At 41.7% G+C, this 23,560-nt stretch overlaps 1 protein-coding gene across 1 annotated transcript; it reads left to right on the plus strand.

The window, feature by feature from the left end:
• Positions 1 to 479: 479 nt before the first annotated feature.
• LOC117675500 (uncharacterized) lies at positions 480 to 22,274 on the plus strand. Its single transcript, XM_034434201.2, has 9 exons — positions 480 to 1,162; positions 4,315 to 4,623; positions 6,448 to 7,566; positions 9,542 to 9,657; positions 10,556 to 10,688; positions 14,980 to 15,137; positions 16,121 to 16,260; positions 19,208 to 19,534; positions 21,386 to 22,274. Exons 1-9 carry the CDS (start codon positions 949 to 951, stop codon positions 21,561 to 21,563), a joined length of 2,694 nt encoding a protein of 897 aa, XP_034290092.2. The 5' UTR covers positions 480 to 948; the 3' UTR covers positions 21,564 to 22,274.
• Positions 22,275 to 23,560: the final 1,286 nt, after the last annotated feature.

Genomic DNA, 23,560 nt, shown 5'->3' on the forward strand with positions numbered 1-23,560 from the left:
AATGATCACACAGATTGTCATCCCTCTTTCATATGCTGGGAGATTTCTTGTTGTGGTAAATAATTAAAAGCCATGAGGTCTATTGGTCTATTACTCTAGAAAGTCAAGAAATGGAAACTGCTCAGACCGTTTCTCATCTGTAATCTTTGCTACAGAAGCAGACGTAGGTTGCTTGTATTTCTACTGCTGCTGTTAAGATGACATGTGTTCTAATCTCTCCTTTCCAAATTAGGCAATAGAACTCAATGATGGCTTAGAGGTTTCTAGGAAAACAAGTCCAAAATAACTCCATGTAGGCCACACCCTTTTCCCCCATTTGGATACCAGATGCCAAGAAAAATCATGGTTTGGTGTCTCTTTGCTTCAGGGGATACAGATGGATCGACCTTTATATGTTACATCGGTATGGGAGATTCCTTCAAGAGAACCTCCACTAGATGTTCAATGCCCAACACCAAGCAGACCATGAATATCCTACCTCCTGCACAAGGCTTGACCAATAATCAGCACTGGTGCTTGGTGAGACAGATACTGATGTCAGTAGTCACAGCCTTGGCCCTGTGCAGACACAGGCTGGTTTAGCTCTGAGAATATCATGCCTCCTTCTTGATGGAAACAGTTCATGGATTTCTGGACAATAGTTGGCTGTGTACACTCACAGAAGCAGCCATTCATGAATGTGTGAGACCTCGGAGCCTGGCCAAAGACTAATAGAGAAAGTCCCCTGTATTAGGCAAGTCAGATTCCCAACTGGTGGTAAATGGCCGAGTGCCCTCTGGACTGCCAGAGTGTTTGCTCCATTTGCTTGGCTTCCTCCTTCCTCCCCCTCATCAAAGTTGAGGGGAAGAAGAATATAAAACCTCTCACTGTACAGGATGATAGGTGGAGTTGAGAGATCCCAACCTAGAGAATAGCAGGCTTGCACTGAGAAGCCTGCACTGAGGCACGATGAGGTTCTTTTTCCTTGGTCTCTTTGTTTTGGTCCTCTGGGCTCCCACTTACTGGGCTGTCAGACATAAGCCCAAACATAAGCCTAAGCTCAGATCAGTTGGGGATCTGAGTTCCTCTTTCTCTCCTGATCTAAAGGTGTCAGCCCATCCAGTGAAAAGCCAAAGGCAGCTGACGGAGAATGAGCTAAACCTGGGAAAGGATGTGGAGGAAGGTGAGTCATGGAAAAGGTTGGGCTGGATGGTAGGAACTTTATAAGGGAGGGGCTTCAGGCAAAAAAAAAAGTTGTGAGAAAAATAATGGGGAGGTGAGATAGGTGGCCATGAAGCTACCTCAGTGAATGACATCAAACCACCATTTCTAGATAAAGCTAACTTTGAAAGCTACTCTGTTTTCTACTCTGTCCATCCTTTCCGCTCCTCCCCTTTCCTACTCTGGATGTGACCATCCACACTGTTCCTTGCCTACTCATCTGTTAAATCTAACAATTAAGACAGCAATATGGTAATAAATGGGAGAGAGATTCCACTTGTAACATGGGGTTAGTTTTACATGTTGCAGCCGGAGGCGTCACAGAATTCCCATGACTTTAATTAAAACGTTCATATTTTCTAGTTTAACTTTAATGGCAGGTGAAAATTAGTGCAAAACTGCCTGCTAATTGCCTTGTGAATAGCATAATTATTAGGCTGAAATTTTAAATACATTTATTTATTTATTAAACAAATTTATATAGCTGACCAACTCACACACAGAGACTCCATTTACGGTGGAGTAAAAATGCATAAAACAGTGTGGCAGTTACTCCTGAGCAAACATGTAGAATCACACTGTTACTTTCTACTGGTCACATAGGTTTTATTTCTCTAATTATTAGGGTTTTTTCATTATATTTTTCTAAGTAAAAAGGTACTGCTTTATTACATAAAATGAAATGCAAGAAAATTGGTAACCACAAGGAAAAAGAAACTGATGTTGAAGCAATTAAAGAAAGCTATTCATGGTGTTAGAAACACGCTATTCATCAGTTAAGTCCCCAGCCCTGGGCAAACAAAGTAGAAAACATTTTTAAAGAATTTAATTATTGGCAAGAAATTTTGCTGAATAGAATTTACTTGTTACTAAATAATATGCAAAGATATTGGCCAGTTCAGTGCAGGGCACCATTGGTTCATAGCTCTATATTACCGTATGTGGTATATGAGTGCTTCTATTTTAATTTTACATTCAGTAAATTACAGGGAAACAATCAGCATTGAGCAGCAGCTGAGCACAGAACCAAAGAATAGTACAATTCTGGATTTGCTAATCTGATTTTTTTGTTTGTTTTAGAAAAAAAAAATGCCTGGCCTTCTTTCTACATCCCCTTTCAATCAGTGCCTGGCTTGGATTGTTTCTGGATCAGTCCCATCATGTGCAGGACTAATTTAATAAATAAAGTCCAGAAACTTCTTGGGAACAAGATTGCTGGAAAGGTTACAATTTTTGGCCATCAAGTCCAACCTCCACTCAATTCAGGAACCAAATTCAAAGCTTCCCAGACAAATGGCTCTCTAGCTTCTACTTGACTCTATTCAGTAAAGAGGATAATTGTCTGGATAATAGATTCTATTGTCAACTTCAATAAAGTCCAGGAGTAATTTACAAGATCTTTTTGATCCAAATTATATTTCTTTCTAGATTATCCATTCCCAAAGTGACACCATCCAAACTGGGTAGTGGAAGATCAGAAAAGGCTCTTCTGGATATTCTTTGCAATGGCCATGTTCTTCAAAATAAGGACTCTTCAAGTTTTCTTAAAATTCTTGGGATAATCTTTGTATAGGCAGATTCCTTATGCAAAGAGAAATTATAGGTCTGATGGCATTTTCAGGTTTTTTTTTCAATCAGAGAATTGAAGAATAACAAGTTCCTCCAGCGATCAGCATACTGTAACTGATCCACCTCCCAATTTCTGTATCCATTTTTAGTGATGTCAAAACAGTTATTTCCTCTTTATTCATACATTACATGAAACCAAAACCTGTTTTGATTAGTTTCAATTTAATATGTCTGAATCAAAGCAATTGTGTTTTTAAAATCATTATTAACTGTTACTTTACTTTTTATTTTATTCATTTGATTTCTGTAGCCACCCACCTCAACAAGTGATTTTGGGTGGCATACATCATAAAATATAAAAACAATTACTTTAACTATTAAAACAGTATAAAATAAATATACTGTATATGATGCCAAGTAAAGCTGCTACTATGGATGTGGGGCCCTTAACACACTCAGGGCCCCAGGCTGAAGCACACAACCAAGTCTTCATGACCTTCTGAAAGGCCAACAGGATTTGGAGATTATCCTGATATCTGAAGGGTGAATAATCCAGAGGGCAGGGGCTATGGCAGAGGAGGCATGTCTCCTGGTTCCCACCAGCTGACATTCCTTGACTGATGGGACCTGCAGCATGTCCAACCTCACTGAAGTGGATAGGTTGAAACAACTGGAAGAAGATTCTCCCTTATGTAATCTGGCCCCAAGCCATTAAGGCTTTAGAGGTGATAACCAGCACTTTGAATTGAATTGTATCTGGAAACACACTGTCAACCACTGCAGTTCATGAAGTAGTGGAGTTACATATACCCAACACTCTTTATTACCTGTGCAGACGCATTCTCCATCGGTTGAAGTTTCCCAATGCTCTTCAAGATCAGCCCCATGTAGAGCACATTACAGTTGTCCAGACAAGAGGTCACGAGGGGGAAGAGGGGATTGTGAGCAAAATTATGGCTTGGTGTGATAAGTGAACCCAGTGTCAATGTCACGTAGACAAGATTGGATTCCCACCACAAACCAATAATGAACAAGTCATGTTTTTCTAGATCATATTTTATTGCAATACTTGAGTTAGCATAGATACATCATCCTGAGGGCAAGATGTTGGACTTCTCTCTTAGCAAACTGAATGTATGTGTAGCATCTAGTGGCTAACAGCATGACAGGCTGTGTTTTGCTTTCCCCATAGAAATGGAAAAGAAAAGAAAAAAAGTGTTTTCAAGACCAGCCATGTTTTCAAAAGCAAAATCAGCTTCCTTCTTCTAATTTTTTTCAGGGGGGGGGGGAACTGTTCCTCTCTACATAACTAGGTTACTGTTTGTTCTGAGCCATTCAGGTTAAGGATGGTGGGACTTGAGGTCCAACACACATTGAAGGGTGTTGAGGAAGGCATAACAGGACTTTTTGAAACTGAGTGCAGAGGGTATATTAAAAGAAAGAAAGAAAGAGAAAGAAAGAAAGAAAGAAAGAAAGAAAGAAAGAAAGAAAGAAAGAAAGAAAGAAACCCTTAACTAAATCACTTTTTCTTGCTTCTTTTTCTAGAGCTCTCCAGATCTGCTGCCACTGAAGTGAAACTTTCTGGTGGAGGAAAGGAGCTGCCTTTGAGAAGAAGGAAGCTTTCCATCCTGAAGAACAATGCCTTGAAGAGAAAGGTGCCAATTCGTCAAGATGACCAAACATGGAAAAAAGGAGACAGAGCTAAGAAAGTGGGGGAGTCTGTTGGATTTGGGAAGAAAGTGCTGAGTGTTAAGAAAACAGAGAGCATGAGTGCATTGCATGCTATACCAGAAGCTAATGGCCTGGAGACCAACAGCAGCCTCACCCAAGCAAGGAACAGATATGAGCCAGAAGGTATGAGTGAAATACAAGTTGTTAAGGGAAAAAAAAAAAAAATCAGCCTCTCAGTTAATCTGCAGAACTTCTATTTTCAGCTTGACCTCCTAAATGTAAGATACAAGCAGGCTTATTAGGGGAATAAATCCAACAAAATTTAGTGGGATTCACTTCTGAGTAGTTATTGCTAAAGATGATCCCCTGTGATTCCCCCATTATTTATAAAGGGGTTCATTTATTATTCAAGGCAATGAATTTAGAGAGCCAGTTTGGGGTGGTGATTAAGGCACCAGACTAGAAACTAGGATACCATGAGTTCTAGTCCTACCTTAGACCCAAAGCTAGCTTTGGGCCAGTAACTCTCTCTCAGCTCTAGGAAACAGGCAAAGGCAAACCACTTCTGAAATCTTGCCAAGGAAACTGCAGGGACTCATCCAGGCAGTTGCCAGGAGTCACACACACACACACACACACACACACACACACACACACACACACACACACACACACAAAGACACTCACATCCTGACATATGATTCCTCATGTTCTCACACATTTGGAACATCAAAAGATTGCATTTTGTGGTCACTCACTCTCTGAATGGCTCTTTAATGTTTACAATTAAGATGCTGCCGGATTTCTAATCTGCTTTAATTATGGTGCTTGAATACAAAATCAAAGACTGTTGGTTCTTTGGGATCAATTAGTTGGAAAAGGGGAAATGATTTCATATATCTAGAGTTGCCAGTTGCCTGGCAAATGGGCAGCTATGTAAATGGAACAAACTAACAAATAAATTAATGAGAGAGGCTTGTTTGTACATGAATCAGTACATATAAATTCAACATAGAACCATCACAGCAATGTGATGGGTGATTGTTGCTACTATCTACTTTCTAATGAGAATTTTGCAAGTATGTTTTCTATGAAAAAAACCACCCACCCAGCAGATACTTTTCCTTGGAAGAGCAATTTCCTTGTGGCTGATAGTAAATTGGCAAAGATCCAACACATTTGTTTATTTATGTATCTATTTTTCTCCAAGGAATTTAAGGAGGCATACATAGTTCGCCTCCTTGCCATTCTTTTTCCACAGCAAACCTGCGAGGTTAACTGGCTCAATGGAGCGGGGCACGGAACCAATCTTTTCCTCCATACAGTAGCCCCTTGGAGTCCACCAGATCAGTATTAATGTCGGCAACTTTAAGATGTGTGGATTTCATCTCCCAGAACATTCCCACAAATGGTGGCTGGAAAATTCTGGGAATTAAAATTCACACATCTTAAATGTGCCGAGATTGAGAAACGCTGCTCTAAATGCACATGGCCAATTATTCATCCGCAAACATGTCTTGATTTTAATAAATGGCTCAGCCCGCGTCTTCCAGAAATAATTGCTGTGTGCATAACACTTGGTTAGAATTCATATCAATTAGCCCATACCATTTTTGGTAACGGTTAAAATAGCCCAATTAAGTCCAAATCCTTTGGACAACAAGTTGGAAATAATCTGTGCAGATCACAGAAATTTAACAGTGCATGGAGCAGCTCTAAGACTTCAGGGACCATTTAGAGTGGCTGTGTGGTGGAAGACTGAACTGAGGAGGTTCATCTGAGCAGATTTCACTGGAATTCTTCAAGAGCTATGCTGGGCTCATAGAGGAGAATGCCTGTTTAATTACACTCTATGTCCAGGTTGAATAAGGATGCCTGTACTTAATTGGCTCTGAGGTCATTCATTAAGTGCTAGGCTCTGTGTCAGCCGAGAAGGGGTTCCAGACATTAGGTTCTAAAATATTGCAATCTGGCTCTGCCTTTCAGTGTGCATTTCCTTTTCTGCAGGTTTGGTTTTGAATCATACCACAACAGCACCAATGCAGGGAGACATTGTCATCCACAAGAAAAAGGCAAGAAAAGGAGATGCCTGCAAATGTAAGACTGTGGCTCAGATGGAAACGGGACAAGCTCTAGACCCTCGGCATAGAAGTGAAAACTGGACATCCTCTTTTTCTGTCTATAAATATGTCATTCGGACAAAAGAAAGAAACGACCCTGGATTTATCCACAAAAATGCCAGCTGGGTATTGTTGCAAAAGCAGAACCGCTCCACATCAAGAAAGACCAATAGGTCATCAACAGGAAGAGCTCAGGGCACTTTCAAGGAAAATGACAACCGCACAGTGACCTGGAAGGAACATGGCCTTCGCACTACGAACAGCCCTCATGCACCCAGAGAGAAAGAGGTTAGACTTCTCCAGAAGCATGCCAGGCCACCCCCAAAAGGGAAGTTGCAGGGAATGCCCTCTGCAAATGTCACCGTGAGGCTTCCTGGAGAAAAGCAGGGAACCTTCCAGAAGATTGGCAAAAAGAGAACTGGCACTCAAGTAGAGCTGGCAAAAGGACTGGTTACTCTGTGTAGCCAGACTGAAGATAGAAAGGATTCCACAACTTCCTCACGAAATGCTAGTCAGTCCCTTCTGCAGGAAAAGCTCACTTCATCTCTGAGGGTGGCTAGTGGAATATCCCCAGGAAAAAGACTCAGCAGCAAGTCAAGGAATGCCAGCTGGGCAGCAAAAGACAAGCCCCAGAGCCCTTGCCACAGGAACGCAAGCAGGTCATTACCCAGCCAGGAGCCAGGGTCTCCCCATAGAAATGTCAGCCGGGCCCTAACCAGAACTGAACATGGCCTACAAAGCAAGAATACTGTCCAGGCTCAGCTGGGGAATATCACCCAATCAAAAACTACGAGAGGACAAAATTTACCTCATACAAATATCTCCCAAGGAAGGATAGGCTCACCAAAAAAGCAGCCTGCAAAGCCCAAAGAAAAGCAGAAGTCCATCATGCCTTCCCTGCCTCCCACTTGCTTGCTGTCTGAACACGCCATTGCCTGTGGGAATGCCAACTTGAAATACGTGCCTAAACTGACTGATTCTGTTCTGAAAACCCTCTACCTGGCAGGTGAATTACTGAATCATCCATGCACCCATTTTCAGCTGTTGAATTTTGTTCTAAGTGCTCTGCTGGATGGAGTCATATATTTATTTATTTATTTATTATTGAATTTCTATACCGCCCTTCTCCCTGAGGACTCAGGGCGGTGTACAGCCAAAATTAAAAAACATGCAAGACAAATATTAAAAAACAATTAAAAGATATATAAATTTGGCCCAATTAAAACTCACTACCAATTAAAACGTTTAAAACATTTAAAAACATTTAAAAATTTCTTCTTAAGCCAGCCCGGCTTGCTTGAAAAAATGGGTTTTAAGGGCACGACGGAAGGCACTGAGGTCCTGGATTCTCCTTATCTCTGGGGGGAGTTGATTCCAGAGGGTAGGTGCCCCCACAGAGAAGGCCCTCCCCCTGGGGGTCACCAGCCTACACTGTTTGGCTGATGGCACCCTGAGGAGGCCCTCTCTGTGGGAGCGCACAGGTCGATGGGAGGTCGTCGGTAGCAGCAGGCGGTCTCGAAGATAGCTAGGCCCTATGCCATGGAGCATATATATATATATATCTAAGCCTGGTTGTGCTAAGTTATGAAGTTTTATGCAAAGTGTCCCAAAGGTGCTTTTTCTCCATTGCCCACCATGCAGTCAGAGCTGAAGAAGCTTCTTGGATGAGAAGCGAAATGTCTTCAAAGAAAAACCAGAAGGTTCAGTTGCCTCTTGAAAAAGCACCTTTGGGACAACCATGACCTGGATGACTGAGAAGCTCCATAGGCATTTATGCAAAGTGGGTTCAGCATATTGTGGGTACTTAGCTACTGTGTTTTAGAAAGCCATTAGGTCATCATTTCAGAGATATTTTCTTACCTAAACAGAAAAACAGAATGACCATGGGTAGGTTAAAAAAAAAAAAGGCACAGTGAGAGTGGGGGTGATTTTCAACTTCCTTCAGCTTCCCCATTGAGGTTCCTTGAGCATCTGGTTAAATATCTCTTTAATTTTAACACCATCCAGAAATAGCCTCAAGTATCTAAATGGTAGACTTCTCACCACCTCTGACAACAAAGACAGGTCGCTAGTAATGGGCAAAATGGATCAAAGAGACATTCATTGGAAAATTCACTCTGATGTGTACACTGACTCTTCCATTGTCATTCTGCTGTTCAGTGCCTAAAGACTGAGTGGTGTATCACATGAAATGTTGGGAAAGCTACCAACAATAGGATGCCATTGGGGCAGGAATCATGGAGTAATGTAATAGGCTGAAATAGCCTAATGGTGAAATTCTATTGAAATGCCCCAAAAGTTAGTCTCAACCACTAAAATTCTTCACATGATTCTGAAGAAAAAGAAAACAAAGAAAACAATCCTGAATAAAAGAATGAAAGAAAACAAATCCCGAATAAAAGAATTTTCCCCTCAGGAGATGTTGGCAGGAACTCAATTTTCTTACTATTATGATTTTTTGGGGAGGAGGGGGGAATGTCACAATTGGTTGAACTTGTGAGGTGAGTTTAAGGAATGGGCCAGACCAAGCATCAGACAGTTGGTATCAGGCACAACCGGTTCCCTGTACAGTGCAGTGATTGGCAGATGTTTTTTTCCTGCTGGCTGGTGACAGGGAGGGCAGCAAAGCAGGAAGAATCAACCAATCACTTTGCCAGTCATGCACTGCATGAATCTAATCAGGGTAGAAGCAGAAAAGAGATCAGCTATGAAGGCAACTCATTTAGTGCCAGTAGAGGTCAAGGATGAGTGAATAGCACCTTCTGCTCAGCAGTAGGAAAAAGCTGTAGGTTGATCTTGTGAGTTGCTGCATGTGAGTTTGATGGTTAAAAAACCCCAACCCTCTCCTGTGAAACTCCTACACAGTTACTCTCCTTTGGAATCAAATACTGCCTGACTGTGTAACATGTAGTTCAAGAATTCAAACAGTCTCTAATTAAGACAGTAACCTTTCACATTTCCCTCTCCCCCACGGCCCCCAGAGAATGAAATCAACAATATCCCAGCTGGAGTTTTCTTGGGATTACCTAATCTGGAATGGTTGGATCTCAGCAAGAACAAGCTGAAATCGACCGGCCTGCACCCAGAAGCCTTCAAGGTAATTGGAAAGGAAGGGCTATTTGAAATGGAAGGGGAAAATGCCAGGGAGGAGTGAATTTAAGGGTTCTTGAATCAAGCATAGAAAACCCGTATGAAGAAATGCTGTGGGGAAAGTAAAGCAGAAGCTATAGTCAATAGGTAGGTAACAGTTGTAGATAAATGACATTTGGTAATTTTGCCAGATTGTCTTTCTCTCTGCTGTCCCATTTCTCTCTCACTCCCTGCCATCTCATCTCTCTCTCACACACTTGCTATGGTATCTCTTCAACCTGTGTGGAAAACCTGTATGAAATGAGGCTGAAAGTGCAGGCAATGCAGCATTTAGACCAGAGATTTAGTTATGTATTTAATTTATACCCATCTCAAACATATGATTCTGCATGGCTAACAGAAAATAAAAACAGAACAAACATGGAAAAACAATAAATAACAATTATAGGAGCTGATGTAAAACTAAGAATGCAGTCAACATAACCACGAGATGGACTCAGTCCCACATCTTGGGCCCTGGATTCAGCAACAAAACCAGGTTTTTAGGGTGTTACATTACAAAAGGACAGCAGGGGTGGAGCACATCTAATCTCTGGGGCAGTGATGTTCCAGAGAGCATCACAACAGAAAAGGCTTTTGTCTGGAGATGCACCAACAGTCGGGATCTGGAACATGCCTTTCCTACTGGATGTCACAAGACAGGTAGCTATAACTCCCCTCTTGTGGGGAAAGATGGCCCACAAGTAATCCGGTCCCATGGCCCAGTTCCCTGCTCCATGTTTATATTCAGAGCACATCCACTGCTACTGAACCTTGTTTTGCCTATTTGCAATACAGCGATATTTCAATGTTTATTACTTACTTCTTTTCTGCTATTGTTGTCAATCCTCTTTCTTCCTACGCAGAACCTCACCAAACTGAAGCGTCTAAATCTGGATGGGAACCAGCTCACTTCAATCCCAGCCTTGCCAAGTTCGTTACATGAACTTAAACTGAATGACAATAATTTAGCAGGACTTCAGAGACAGAGCTTCAGAGGTATGAGACCTCTCACAAACTGCCTTTTCCTAGGATAGCAAAAACAGCAAAAAGTCCTGGGACATGGACAAACTCTGCATGTAATCAGGGGCCTTCATTTCAAAATTCTAGAACTTTTGCTAGCCAGAGAGGTTAGTGTATTAATCCACTTCTCTGAGAGATTTATGTAATACTGCCGTGTCCTAGACATAATAATGCTTCCTTTTCTCCAGAAGAATGTGCTGCGCTAAAGAAATAGGGGTTACAATGGTGTTTCATATATTTTGCTAAAAGTATGTCCCTTAAAATTGCTCAGTTCCTTCACCCCCTAGGTCAGTGATGGCGAAACTTTTTGGCACCGAGTGCCCAAACCGGAACATACATGCATGTGCACGTGCCAGAGCACCAGAAACCCGAAGACCAGCTGGCCAGTATGCATGCACGCGCTGGCCAGCTGGTCTTCATGTGCGCCAGAGCCCCGGAAACCCGAAGACCAGCTGGCCTGGGCGTGCATGCCTGTTTTTTGGCTGTTTTGAGGCCATTTTTTGGGCCATTTTTGGCCCAAAAAGTGGCATGAAAATGGCCCAAAAAGGCCTGAAAAGCGGCCTGAAAAGCGGCCTGAAAACAGCCCCCAAAAGGCCTGAAAAGCGGCCTGAAAACGGCCCAAAAAAGGCCCAAAAAGCGGCCTGAAAACAACCTGAAAATGGCCCCAAAATGGCCTGAAAACAGCCCGGAAAACAGCCCCCCAAAGGCCTGTAAAATCACCTGAAAAACGACCTGTGCGGGCCAGAAACCAGAAGAGCAGCTGGCGACAGTACACGTGCCGACAGAGAGGGCTCTGCGGGCCACCTCTGGCACGTGTGCCATAGGTTCGCCATCACAGTCCTAGGTTATAAAAAGGAGGGCTGGGACACATAAAGTCCCATGGAACATGTACCCACTTATGTATTAATCCACGCTTTTTAACCGTGTTGACAAATCCACGATTGATTGAATTAACACAAGACATTAATTCATAAATCATCATTTACAAACCATAAGTAGTGGCTAGATTTACATATTAGGTAAGCCACATTAAGGATATTAGATTATGAATTAGCTTCATGTGGGAATCCAGCCAACATCTAGCTTCAAACTCTGGTTGTTGTTGATTTTGAGTTTTTGAAGTATAAAGAAATACAGAAGCACTGATCCAACCTTGTATCCAAGCGATCCATTTTCTAGATGTATTTGATCTACAACTACCAGAAGTCCTAGTTAGATTAGAGATGTGGTAGAGGACAAATTACAACATGGGTGTGACAGTATCACTACACAGTTGCTATAAATTGCATCAGGCATTGGGAACAGGTACATCATGGTGACCATATTTTTTTTGTAGATGCTGCTATTTGATGATAGGCTGTATAGTTCAATGCATCTGAAGGGTAGGACGTTAGGGAAAAATCACTGTTCTGCAGTTTTACACATTACGCAACACATGTGCTACCAAGATGTAGACAGTAGAACAATTATATAATAGGACTTGCCATTATTATACATGAACTCATTTTGCTAACAGCATCCATGTGTCTAAATGCCATTGACTCGGATAGGCACACAAAAGGTATTTCCTCAATTGAAAATTGAAAGCCAGAATAAGGACATATCTGGTATACATATTTATTTATGACATTTCTTTGTTATTATGTTCCACATCTACAGTATGGCACAGTATGATAGGCTCAGAGACAGTGACTTGAAGTTGGGTTCTTATGGCCTTAGTCCAGGGGTCTTCAAATTTGGCAGCTTTAAGACTTGTGGAGTTCAACACGCAGAATTCTCCAGCCTCCAGCATAGCTGGCTGGAGAATTCTGGGAGTTGGAGTCCACAAGTCATAAAGCTGCCAAATTTGAAGACCTCTGCCTTAGTCCAATGTCTTAATCACAACATCACGTTGTCTTTAATACAGCACACACATTACAGTGTACCCTTTCACCCAAGCAGTATTAAGTAGAGGTTTCCAGTCAATCCAGAATTAAGACAGCATTTGTTGGTCTACTTTTTTCTTCTTCTATGACCTCCCATGTTGGATGTGCAGCTTGCTTTCCGAGCAGCTTGTTACCAGTTGATAAATAGTATGTAAACAGGAAGCTGACACATACACTGGACCTACTGTAAGCAAATTCTGTTATGTTTGCACTTAACAGAGACCCCTTGTTTCTATCTTCTCTCTGAGGATAAAATATGGTCTACTAGTTCCTATTTCATATTTCCTTCTGGAAATGGGGCTTATGTACATAACAAGATTGCCGTTTGTATGACTTAGATTTTTTTTTTCATTTTTTGCTTAAAATTGCCAGGTCCTTTGTTACAAAATTGGAATTACCAAGACCAGGAATGTTAGCTTTTCCTTTTTAACCTTCTTCTAAAAGATTTTCCAGTGGTGGGTTAAGTAACAGTTGAGTAGTTTTTCCCCTCTCTTTGCCAAATTGTTGTAGGTTACATAGAAGATGATGTACACAAAAGCAAGGTCCATGAAGAGCTATAGGCCATCAAGTCCAACCCTTGGATCAGTGCAGGAACTTAAAATTAAAGCATCACTAATAAATGGCTTCTAGCTTCCACTTAAACACATCAGGTGAACGAGAATTTGTATTATGTCTGAGCATTTTGTCCCAGTGCTGAATTGCTGTTGTTTTCTTTTCAAAATCTGCCTCTCTATAACTTAAATCTATTATCCCATGTCTGTAAAGATGGAGAATAAGATTTGACTTTCTTCAATTTGAAGTCTTCTAAGGCATTTACAGACCTATCATCTCCTCTCTCAGTTCTTCTTCTAAAATAAGGAGAAAAGATACCAATTCTTTTATAAAATCTACTTCAAGTTGAGTGTCTCAAAGATGCTTTTTCAAAAGACAACTGGACTATGTCAGAACTGTTGAAGCTTCTTGGATGAGAAGTGAAATGTCTTCTTCCTCAAGGAAAAAAAAAGTCCAGCTGCCTTTTGAAAAAGCACCCTTGAGACAACCTGGATGACTGAGAATCTCCATAGACCTTCAAGTTGAGTGCATCTCTTTGAGACTTCATGAGCACATCTGATCCATTTTCTTGGCAGCAATACTGCAGTGATTTGCCACAGCCTGTTTCCAACAGGCTGTAGGTTAAACTAGAAAGTGCTTTTTGCATTTTCCAATTTAATCTACAGCTCAAAACTTTTCTGGCTGTTTCTTACACTAATCTGGTCTGACTCGGCTAAGCTTTTCAAAATCAGCCAAAGCTGCCTAGTAATGTTATGTAAATATTACCATTTAGCTGGACCAACTTTTTTATAATTGGTGTATATCCATGCAATGCTTGAAATACAACGCCCTTACCTTTTGTGTTAGTCTTTTAAGTTATTGATTTCAGGAGGCTATGGGAGCATGGAATTTGATTTGGCTTAATGTGGAGGTTGGGAATAAGCAATGTATTTTATACTGTATTCTATTTATCATACTAAAAAGCAGAGACATCACCCTGCCAACAAAAGTGTGTATAGTCAAGGCTATGGTTTTCCCAGTTGCAATGTATGGTTGTGAAAGTTGGACCATAAGAAAGGCTGAGTGCCAAAGAATTGAGGCCTTTGAACTATGGTGCTGGAAGAGAACCCTGCGAGTCCTTTGGACTGCAAGGCGATCAAACCGGTCAGTCCTAGAGGAGATCAGCCCTGACTGCTCTTTAGAAGGCCAGATCCTGAAGATGAAACTCAAATACTTTGTCCACCTGATGAGAAGGAAGGACTCACTGGAGAAGAGCCTAACGCTGGGAAAGATTGAAGGCAAAAGAAGAAGGGGACGTCAGAGAACGAGGTGGCTGGATGGAGTCACTGAAGCAGTTGGCGTGAGCTTAAATGGACTCCAGAGGATAGTAGAGGACAGGCCTGGAGGAACCTTGTCCATGGGGTCATGATGGGTCGGACACGACTTCACAACTAACAACAATTTATCACTGCCATTCTAGCATTGAGCAGCATTTTGTAAAATGTATATTACAGCTTATTTTCCACCTGATTTGTGCATTTTCAAAAAAGTGGTTCTATCTCAGGGGTGGGTTCTACTTACCTTTACTACTGGTTCGCAATGGGGCCACATGCGTGTGTGAGCAAAGATCACACGCGCACACGCTCTTCTGCGCATGCGCAGAAGTGTTCTGATGATGTCGGAGTCGGTGGGCGGAGCCTCCCTCCGGTTTTATTACCGGTTCTATAGAACCAGTCCGAACCAGGGGCAACCCACCACTGTTCTACCTAGTTCTGAAAGGCATTCATTGCCTCTGTCTCTTTCTTCCACAGGCCTCTTCAAGCTGCTCACCTTGGAGCTAGAAGGAAACCAGCTGCATGATGGCAATGTTCCCCCTACTGCTTTCAGGGCCCTCGGCAGGCTTATGTATCTGAGACTAGACCGGAACCATTTTCGGACTATCCCATCAGGTTTGCCTGCATCTCTGCAGGTGAGCAGAATACCTTAAATTTAGATCACAATATAACTCCTGATGCAGACTTCCCCAAGCTAGCATGCTTCCACATTTGCAGAACTGCAATCTCCATTGTGTGCAGATTGGAGGTGATGGGAGTTGTAGCCCAACAGTTCAGTGGTGGGATTCAAATATTTTTACTACGGGTTCTGTGGGTGTGTCTTGGTGGGCGTGTCTTGTCTTGGTAGGCGTGTCTTGGTGGGCATGGCAGGGGAACGATACTGTAAAATCTCCATTCCCTCCCCACTCCAGGGAAAGGTTACTGCAAAATCCCCATTTCCTCCCAATCAGCTGGGACTCGGGAAGCAGAGAATAGATGGGGGCAGGGCCAGTCAGAGGTGGTATTTACCGGTTCTCTGAACTACTCAAAATTTCCACTACCGGTTCTCCAGAACTGGTCAGAACCTGCTGAATACCACCTCTGCAACAGTTGTAATTGATGTACTGCCAACACTTGGTTTGGAAAATATTGACCACCTAGCCCTGGCTAAAAGCAAAATCTGGAAGATCAGTGGTTCATTATGTGAGCTCTGAAAAGCTGGAGGTGGTTGTTCAGGAAAATTTTTGGTAATTATTAAGGCTGTCCTTCTCACTGGGAAACTGACAGGTCACAACTTCATACTCCTCTGTTTGAAAAACTACCTAAATCTGATTTAAAGAAAGAGAGCAATAAGAGGATAAAGCAGATAGAGGACTTTATGTTGCCATCTGCATTCCTATCTATAAATCACTCTGAGTTCCCTTCAGAAATAGATCAATGGCTAGCCTCATTTAACCTGTCTCCCTCTGTGCTTGATAGTTGGCAAGGTAGAGAAGTGCTCTCTATGGATTCTACCTCAATGACATATTTATGTCAGCTAATGAGGCAGAGCAGATTGGGAAGCAGGATAGGAAAGGCAGGGGGAATATGGTGGCTGAGATGCTTCTGGTTGTGTCTGCATCATCTCATCTACTTCCAGGAGCTGCATCTAGATTCCAATCACATTGAAGAAGTGACTGAGGGTGTCCTCAACAGAACCCTGAATCTCACTGTGCTGGTTTTGAGCAACAATAAGCTGGAAGAGGATCGTATTGCTCCACGTGCCTGGATTGACCTCCTGTGAGTAACACAGTCTTTCCATTCCTAGGAAACAGCTAAAATTTACTTATCTTTGGGCTAGGATTGCCAGTCATCCCCACTTGCAAATGTGATGATAATCAGAAATTCAAGACTGCCTGTTCTTTTTCTTTGAACCTTGATTCACTAGTAGGCAAAAGTAACTACTGTGAGTTTCTGCCTGTTCTACAGCTATTAAAGACCTAGGTGTCCTGCCAGGAAAAGAACAGCTAATGCATATGGTAACAATTGTCAAGATCCACCAGGAAATTTTTCCACATAAGAATGACTCGGTTTCTTCCGGTATAACATGATAAAAGAGATGTTGCATCATTAGTTTGAGGAGGAGGATTAAGGAAGGGGATGACAAAATCAGTCTTACATCACTCCTTTTCTATATGCGTTGTGAGTGACACTTTACACATGTATACAAATGGCTGAGCTTCTGTGATGCAGATTTCATCATTTTGACAAAAGCTCATTTGGATAAAAGCCTTGGATTCTGCAGAAGCAGAACAAACATTTGTGAAAATGGGACTTGCCAGCAATCCCCTTTTTTGTGTGCAAAGGTAATGGGGGGAGCTCATTACTTCAAGAGTCAGAGCAGTTCAGGATAGAACCTTGACTGAGTGATATTCTCGGTACCCTATTCTTGGTCAACTGGAGGAAATGTGGCTCGGCTCCTAACACTTGATGAAATGCACAAACAGCATTTTGAGATCTCCACTTTGAGATCAGCAGAAGTAGAGATGTTTGTGCATTCATGGCAGGATGGCTTCTGAAGGATGGAGCAGTGGTGGAAATGATAGCAGTCTGCAAGTGAATTTAACACTACTTTTCTTTCAAGAGAGAATTAGAGAAAATAGTCCTGCATTTTCTGAGTTGACAATTAGAATGAAAAATTACACCAGATTCAATAACATAATGTAACAGGAAACACAGCATAACATAACTTCATAACATAACACATTACAATAAGAGTACTCCATCATGTTATGCTACGTTATGTCATATTACATTATGTTATGTTTAGACTAAGGTCAAAGATGCGAGCCCTGTTATCCTGTTAAGGTAGGTTATTGCCCTTCGCGCTTGTTGCACTGAGTAAAAGGGGGTGGGTTTCTTTGACTTGATAGCTCTGTTCAGTTAAGTCTGACCCTAGACGGCAATGACTTTTGTGGCTCATATGTTTTAATTTAATTTTAATTTAAAATTTAATTTAATATATAAGCTGCCTAACTCTGGGTGGCATACAGTATTCAAAATTTAAAATGAAACATTACATAGAATACAGAAAAAGTGTCTGGCAAACAACACATCCCTCATCATACAAACTAGGCACCCTGGAGAGATCTGCCACCCACCGCGGTCAAAGCCTGGGAGAAGAGCCAGATCTTAAGGGCTCCTCTAAATGAGATCAGGGAGAGCCATATGAGTCTCTGGAGGGATATCATTCCAGACTAGAGGATAGGCGGCTACAGTGGAGAAGATCTGCTTTATGGATCCCATCAGGAGGCATTGCTTAGTTGATGGGCCCCAGAGCATGCAGAATCTGCCAGATCATATAGGATGGCCAGCTGCTATGGAAGACAGGTGGGCTCTGAAGAAACCAGACCTTCTGCCATGAAGGGCTATATAGGTGATGACCAGCACCTTAAATTTTACCCTGAAGCCTACCAGGGGCCATTGCAGTTCTTAGACAGAGGTGTTACATGGGCATAGTGAGGCATAACAACTCTGCCCCCAGTTCTGGAAAAACTGCGGTTTCTGTGAGGTCTTCAGGGCAATCCCATGTAAAACATCACAACAATCCAAAAGTGAGATGATTAAAACATGTTGTTCTACAAAAACAAATTAAAACTCATATTGTAGCACACATCACCAAGATATGTGTGTTTTGGCAATGCTTGGGGGTGTGTGCATGTGTTCTCTGATACAGTTTTTGTGCCAGCAACCTCCCTTAGCTCATTTGACCACATGGTCCTCCTGTCAGAAAGCATAATTAAAGCTATTTCACTCTGCCTGGTTTCACTCTGCCTTGATTTTGTAAAGCATCACCACATTGCCAGATTTGATTGCCTGCATTATGATGTCACATCATCAGCCCAGTGCAGGCCAGGATTGCTAATGGAAGAAGGCTTACTTTTGTAAAAAATAAATAAATATTTTATTGATTTCCCTTACACAGAAAGTTGTATACGGCATATTGCAACCCAGCTGCAGATCAGCTACAAAGAGACAATAAACAGCATTCAAGAAAAGCAAGTGAGAGGGTTTAGCTTAGTGGTTTACATAAACACTCCCATCCACTTTTTTAACCACTAAAATGTTTGTAGACATCAAATCAGCATAACTCTGCTTTGTCTCGACTGAGCAATAGAACTGTTCCTTGGCTGGAATTCTACTGATAGTTCATTTTAAAGTAGCAAAAAGTCCATTATTGTGATGCAGCAGTCTGCCTTTTGAAAGGACATTATGTCGCAATGACTGTGGAAAAGAGCTTTTGCAATGCATCTCCATAAATTCTAATGGCCGTGCCAGATGTGGCTCCAAATCCACTTGGGAAGCTGACTGACCCCCCCACTGATTAGTGGAAGGAAACATTGGGTGTTTTCCATAGCTTCAGGTCCTGGCCAGGATGCAGGAACAGAGTTTGGTTTCTGTTCTTTCCTTTTTATTTTGCCCCTTTGAGGATGAGTAAAATGTCATATATACAGGATACAAAAAGAGCAACCATCCCTAAGACAGATTTAAAAAGTTCTTGCTCTCTGCATCTAATAGTGCCAGTGTCCCTTCAGCCTTCCCTCTAGTTGCACAGACCCATCTCGAGCTCTTCTTCTTCTCGGTCATAGAGCATGACTAAATATCTGGATATGGTTTTTATCTCCAGAGAAAAGTGATAACTGCGGTTGATAATCCCGATGGACCCTTGTGTTTGTTTCACTTCCAGGAAACTGGAGGTACTAGATTTGTCTCACAACCGCTTAGTACATGTGCCCTCATTTCTGCCTCGACGTTTGAAACAGCTGACTTTGCATCACAACTGCATCGAACGTATCCCCGGCTATGTTTTCGCCCATATGAAGCCTGGCCTGGAATTCCTGCATCTCTCCCATAATGTGCTGCGGGATGACGGCGTCCATGCCGTCTCCTTCTTAGGGCTGTACCATTCGCTTGCCGAGCTGCTCTTGGACAACAATCAGTTCCAGGCCATTCCCCGTGGCATCATCAACTTAAAGGGCTTGCAGGTTCTACGGCTGAGCCACAACCACATCCGGTAAAGGGATTCTGTTTTGCTTTTGGTCGCTTTTGAGGAAGGGTAATCGGAGTACTGGAGGAAGAGTATGTGTCTTGCATGTCTACTCTTCTAGTAGAAGGAGCTCTTGGACAGAGGCAATTGGGTTTGATCCAGTGGTGAAATGCGGTCGGTTCTATCCGACTCGGGCGAATCGGTAGTGCCGGCAGTGGGAGACTCCGCCCACCCACCCGGATGTCATCACGTCCCTTTTTTTAGCTCTGCGCATATGCAGAAGGTCCTGTGCATATGCAGAGGTGTTGCACGTGAGCAAAGCTAGCGCACGTGCGCACTCCCATTTGTGAACCGGTAGCGAAGGTAAGTGGATTTCACCCCTGGTTTGATCCCATGTTCCGGGACCATATGCCCCAATACTCTTTATTAGCCAAGGGTTTAGGTCTCAAACACTCTTCAACTGTAATGCACAAGTTGCTTGGCTGAGGGAGGTCTAGACCCCTAAAGCAGTGGTTCTTAAATTGGAGGTTAATTAAACTGGGGCTAATTACAAGAATCTTAAACAATGGGGTAATTTGGGCATATTCTGGGGGTATTGTCATTATTTGTAAGTCAAGTATCTAGTTTGGGGCAGGAGCTGCCAAAATATTTCTGTAAAACAAGGATCCTTTTTTTGTGGGAGAAATTATATTATTGGAGACTGGGGAAGAGGGCAGTTGAGAGAAACAGTGGAAGAAATATTGTCTTAGAGCAGGGGTATCAAACTGGCGGCCTGCAGGCTGGATTCGTCACACACAGGCCATGCCCACCCCAGCTCTGCAAAAGAGAAAAATGTCGTGAAACGTCAAGTGATGGCAATGTGACATGGCGAGTTTGACACCTGTGCCTTAGAAAAAAACAGCAAGTGCTCATCTCAATATTAGATACCCTCAAAAGATTGAATCCATTCTTATCATGTACAAGGAAGGGGCTCAGCTATGTTTTTAAGTAGGTTTGGCCAATTGTTACCCTGAATGCAAAAAGAAATAGGTGGGGGAAAATGAAAATGAAAACGTGATACAGCTGCTCTCTTCTGGGCATCCATGTTTTATGTTTTTTCCTCCATATTCCCAAAAGCTGAGGAATCCCAGGTTGACTCTTAATCAAGGTGACTTTTGTGTAGGAAAGAATGCTGGTGATCGGTCATTTCTGCTTCATATTGATTTATTTATGAATGCATCCATATTTATTTATTTATGAATGCATCCAGTAAGCAAGTAGTATACAAGTTACTTTTCAAGCAGCATCAGTCTCCTCAAAATCTTAAGTGGTGCTCAAGCCGTTCCAAGCCTGTATTATACCTACGAGGCATACACAAAACAGCTCTTGTTAAATTCTTCCAAAGTTTATTGCTGCAGCAAACTCAATTTAGAGGCAGGAAATGTGCTCATTCTTTCTTACTTAGCAAGAGGTCCCAAGGAAAAGAGATGAAGTTGTTATGCTGGACTTCCTAATTCTTTGTTGCAATATAATCTTGTTTGCCTCTCTGTTGGTATCCAGGTGGTCAAAGTGGAAAGTTTGAACACTCCTACTTTGGCCTAATCCAGGAAGAGTTAAGGGGGGCCTTATACAGAAAAGCTCTCAAAAGTAGCATCTTATGGAAAAGCAGATTCCCAGCAGCTGTACCTTGTTCTAAAATGAGCCAGGAAGTGTCAGCCAGTCCAGTCTCAGTAATTTGTGATTAAGGGGCCTTAGCTAATTCAGTCCTCCAATTTTTGAAAGGGCTTTAACCTTGCTCCACATTAAAGGACTGTGGAGATAAGTTACAGAATGTACTGCAAAACTCTCAATGAGTCCTTTTTATGTATTTTATGTATTCTTATTCTTTCTTTCTGCTAGGCATGTGCCCCTGAACTCTATCTGTGACACGAGAGTGTCAGAAGATTCGAACATTGTGTCTGTGCACTTGGAAAACAATTTGATTGATCGCCGCCGCGTCCCTCCCACAGCCTTCTCTTGTATCAAAGCCTATCACAGTGTGATACTGAGACCACAACAGAGTGAAGATGATTACTAAGCTAGTGGGGAATTAGGCCAACAGCATTGAAGTAGCCCCAAATTTAGTATGGGGAGAAAAGGCCCCCCCCTAACCTGAAGGTGGGTGATGACTAGAGAAGAAGTCTCTGCTGTTCAGGATTATTATGCTACTAAAATAATAAGAAAAGCTGCATCTACCTACATCTCCTCTTCTCTACAATCAATTTTCCATGCTTCCCACCCCCTATACTCTATTTTTTTAAAATCTAAGTTATGGGCAGTCTTTTCTTGTGACTCTTGAGAATATAGTTTTCTTTTTAAAAAAGAAGAAATACATTATTTGCAAACTTATATAAAAGACCAGACAAGCATCCAGGTACTGTAGATCTTTTTCTTTATGTTTATAATGAAACAGACACACTTCAGTAATAAAATAATAACCAATAATAAAGGACAGCAAGAAAAGAACATTTGAGATCCGGAAAAGGGATGGATAGACAAAAAGTAACCTATTAGAAAATAATTTGATAATAATCACATTAAAATATGGAGCCAAGATGTTAATAAAATGATCTATAATTGATAGACTTTTTAATGCTAATTTCTCAGAGAATGCAATTTGCCACTTTTTAAAATACCTTTGATCCAAAGAAAAATGCATTCACAGTTTAACAAGAATAAATTTGACAGGTAAAGATAAGAAATTGAAATGATTTTTTGTTATTGCAGCTGTTTATGTGTTAGGTTTATGGAAGAGAAGCCTACAGTAGGAATAATTGTCCAAGATGGTTTAATTGTTTTCCTATTTTTCTTTTAAAATAAGATAAAATAAGATAAACCTATTACCATTCCTAATAGCCGTTTGATCAGACTACCCGGTCTAAAAAAGGTTTAGCTTAACATCCAGTAGACCAGCAATTTAACAGACTTTGGTTTAGCAACCTTCGGATGAATTTCTCAAAATTGTGTTGGAACCAGAAAGCTGCTGCTGTTGGCACTGCCTAGTGCCCAGTACACTGCTTACTCTACCATCTCTTACTTGGCATTGATAGCTTCTCTGATCCATGGAACAGCTCAATTGTGCAATCATTCCGGCTCTGGTGCTTCTAGGTACTGATCCTCACTCACCATATGGCCTCTTGGCTGTAGTTCATTTTTGGCATGCTACCCTGCCACATGTGTAATCACCCATGCTGCCTCTTGCTCTCCAGCTGCAACTCAAATCCCCCCCCCTTTCTTCTTCTTTTTTTTAAATATACACATGTCCTTTTGGGGGCCCCAAATTAACATTTAATGGACATTTGGTTTCAATGGATATCTCTCACCCCACCCCATTAGTCCATTACATCAAGGGCTTAGTATAATGTAATTTGAATGGGAGTAATATAATCTGCGAATTGTTTTTTTATGGCCAATTCTTGATGAATCATCGAAACAGATTAGAAGGGACTTTCATGCTCTAAAGAGTTCCAAGCTGATTCATCAAGTTCAGTTCCCAAATCCTCTTTTCGTACTTTTTGCAGACTTTCAAGGCAGCCTGTCATATTTGATATAAGATTTCTGCATGAGGCCAAATGTTCCCTTTGATTTGAAATGGTGGCCATAGGCTACTCACACAGAGTCTGTTTTGCTGACTGCATTGCAATAGCAGTTTGCACAATAATTTGTTTTGATTTGTCATTTGTATGCTGCTGAAATTTTTAAAAAAGGATTAAATATATGTCGTTTATTCATTTTCACTTCACCCCAAGCTCTTTTGTCAGAAGCTGTAGGTTTTATTGCCTTATCCACTCAAATCTATATGTATACATAAAAGTCCTGATGTGCCAGGTGTTCGAATTCGATTTTTATTTTCTCCATACAAAAATATTTTTATAATTAAATGCTTGATGTCTACTTTACTAGCCTAGTAATAGAATGTGTTTAATTGAAATAATCTGTACAACTGTTGTCTATGGAGTTTCTCAGTCATCCAGGTCATGGTTGTCCCAAAGATGCTTTTTCAAGAGGCAACTGGACTGTCTTGTTTTTCTTTGA

Source organism: Pantherophis guttatus, chromosome 2 (genome assembly GCF_059756535.1).
Source record: "Pantherophis guttatus breed Tessera chromosome 2, ASM5975653v1, whole genome shotgun sequence".
NCBI classification, from domain to species: Eukaryota; Metazoa; Chordata; class Lepidosauria; order Squamata; family Colubridae; genus Pantherophis; species Pantherophis guttatus.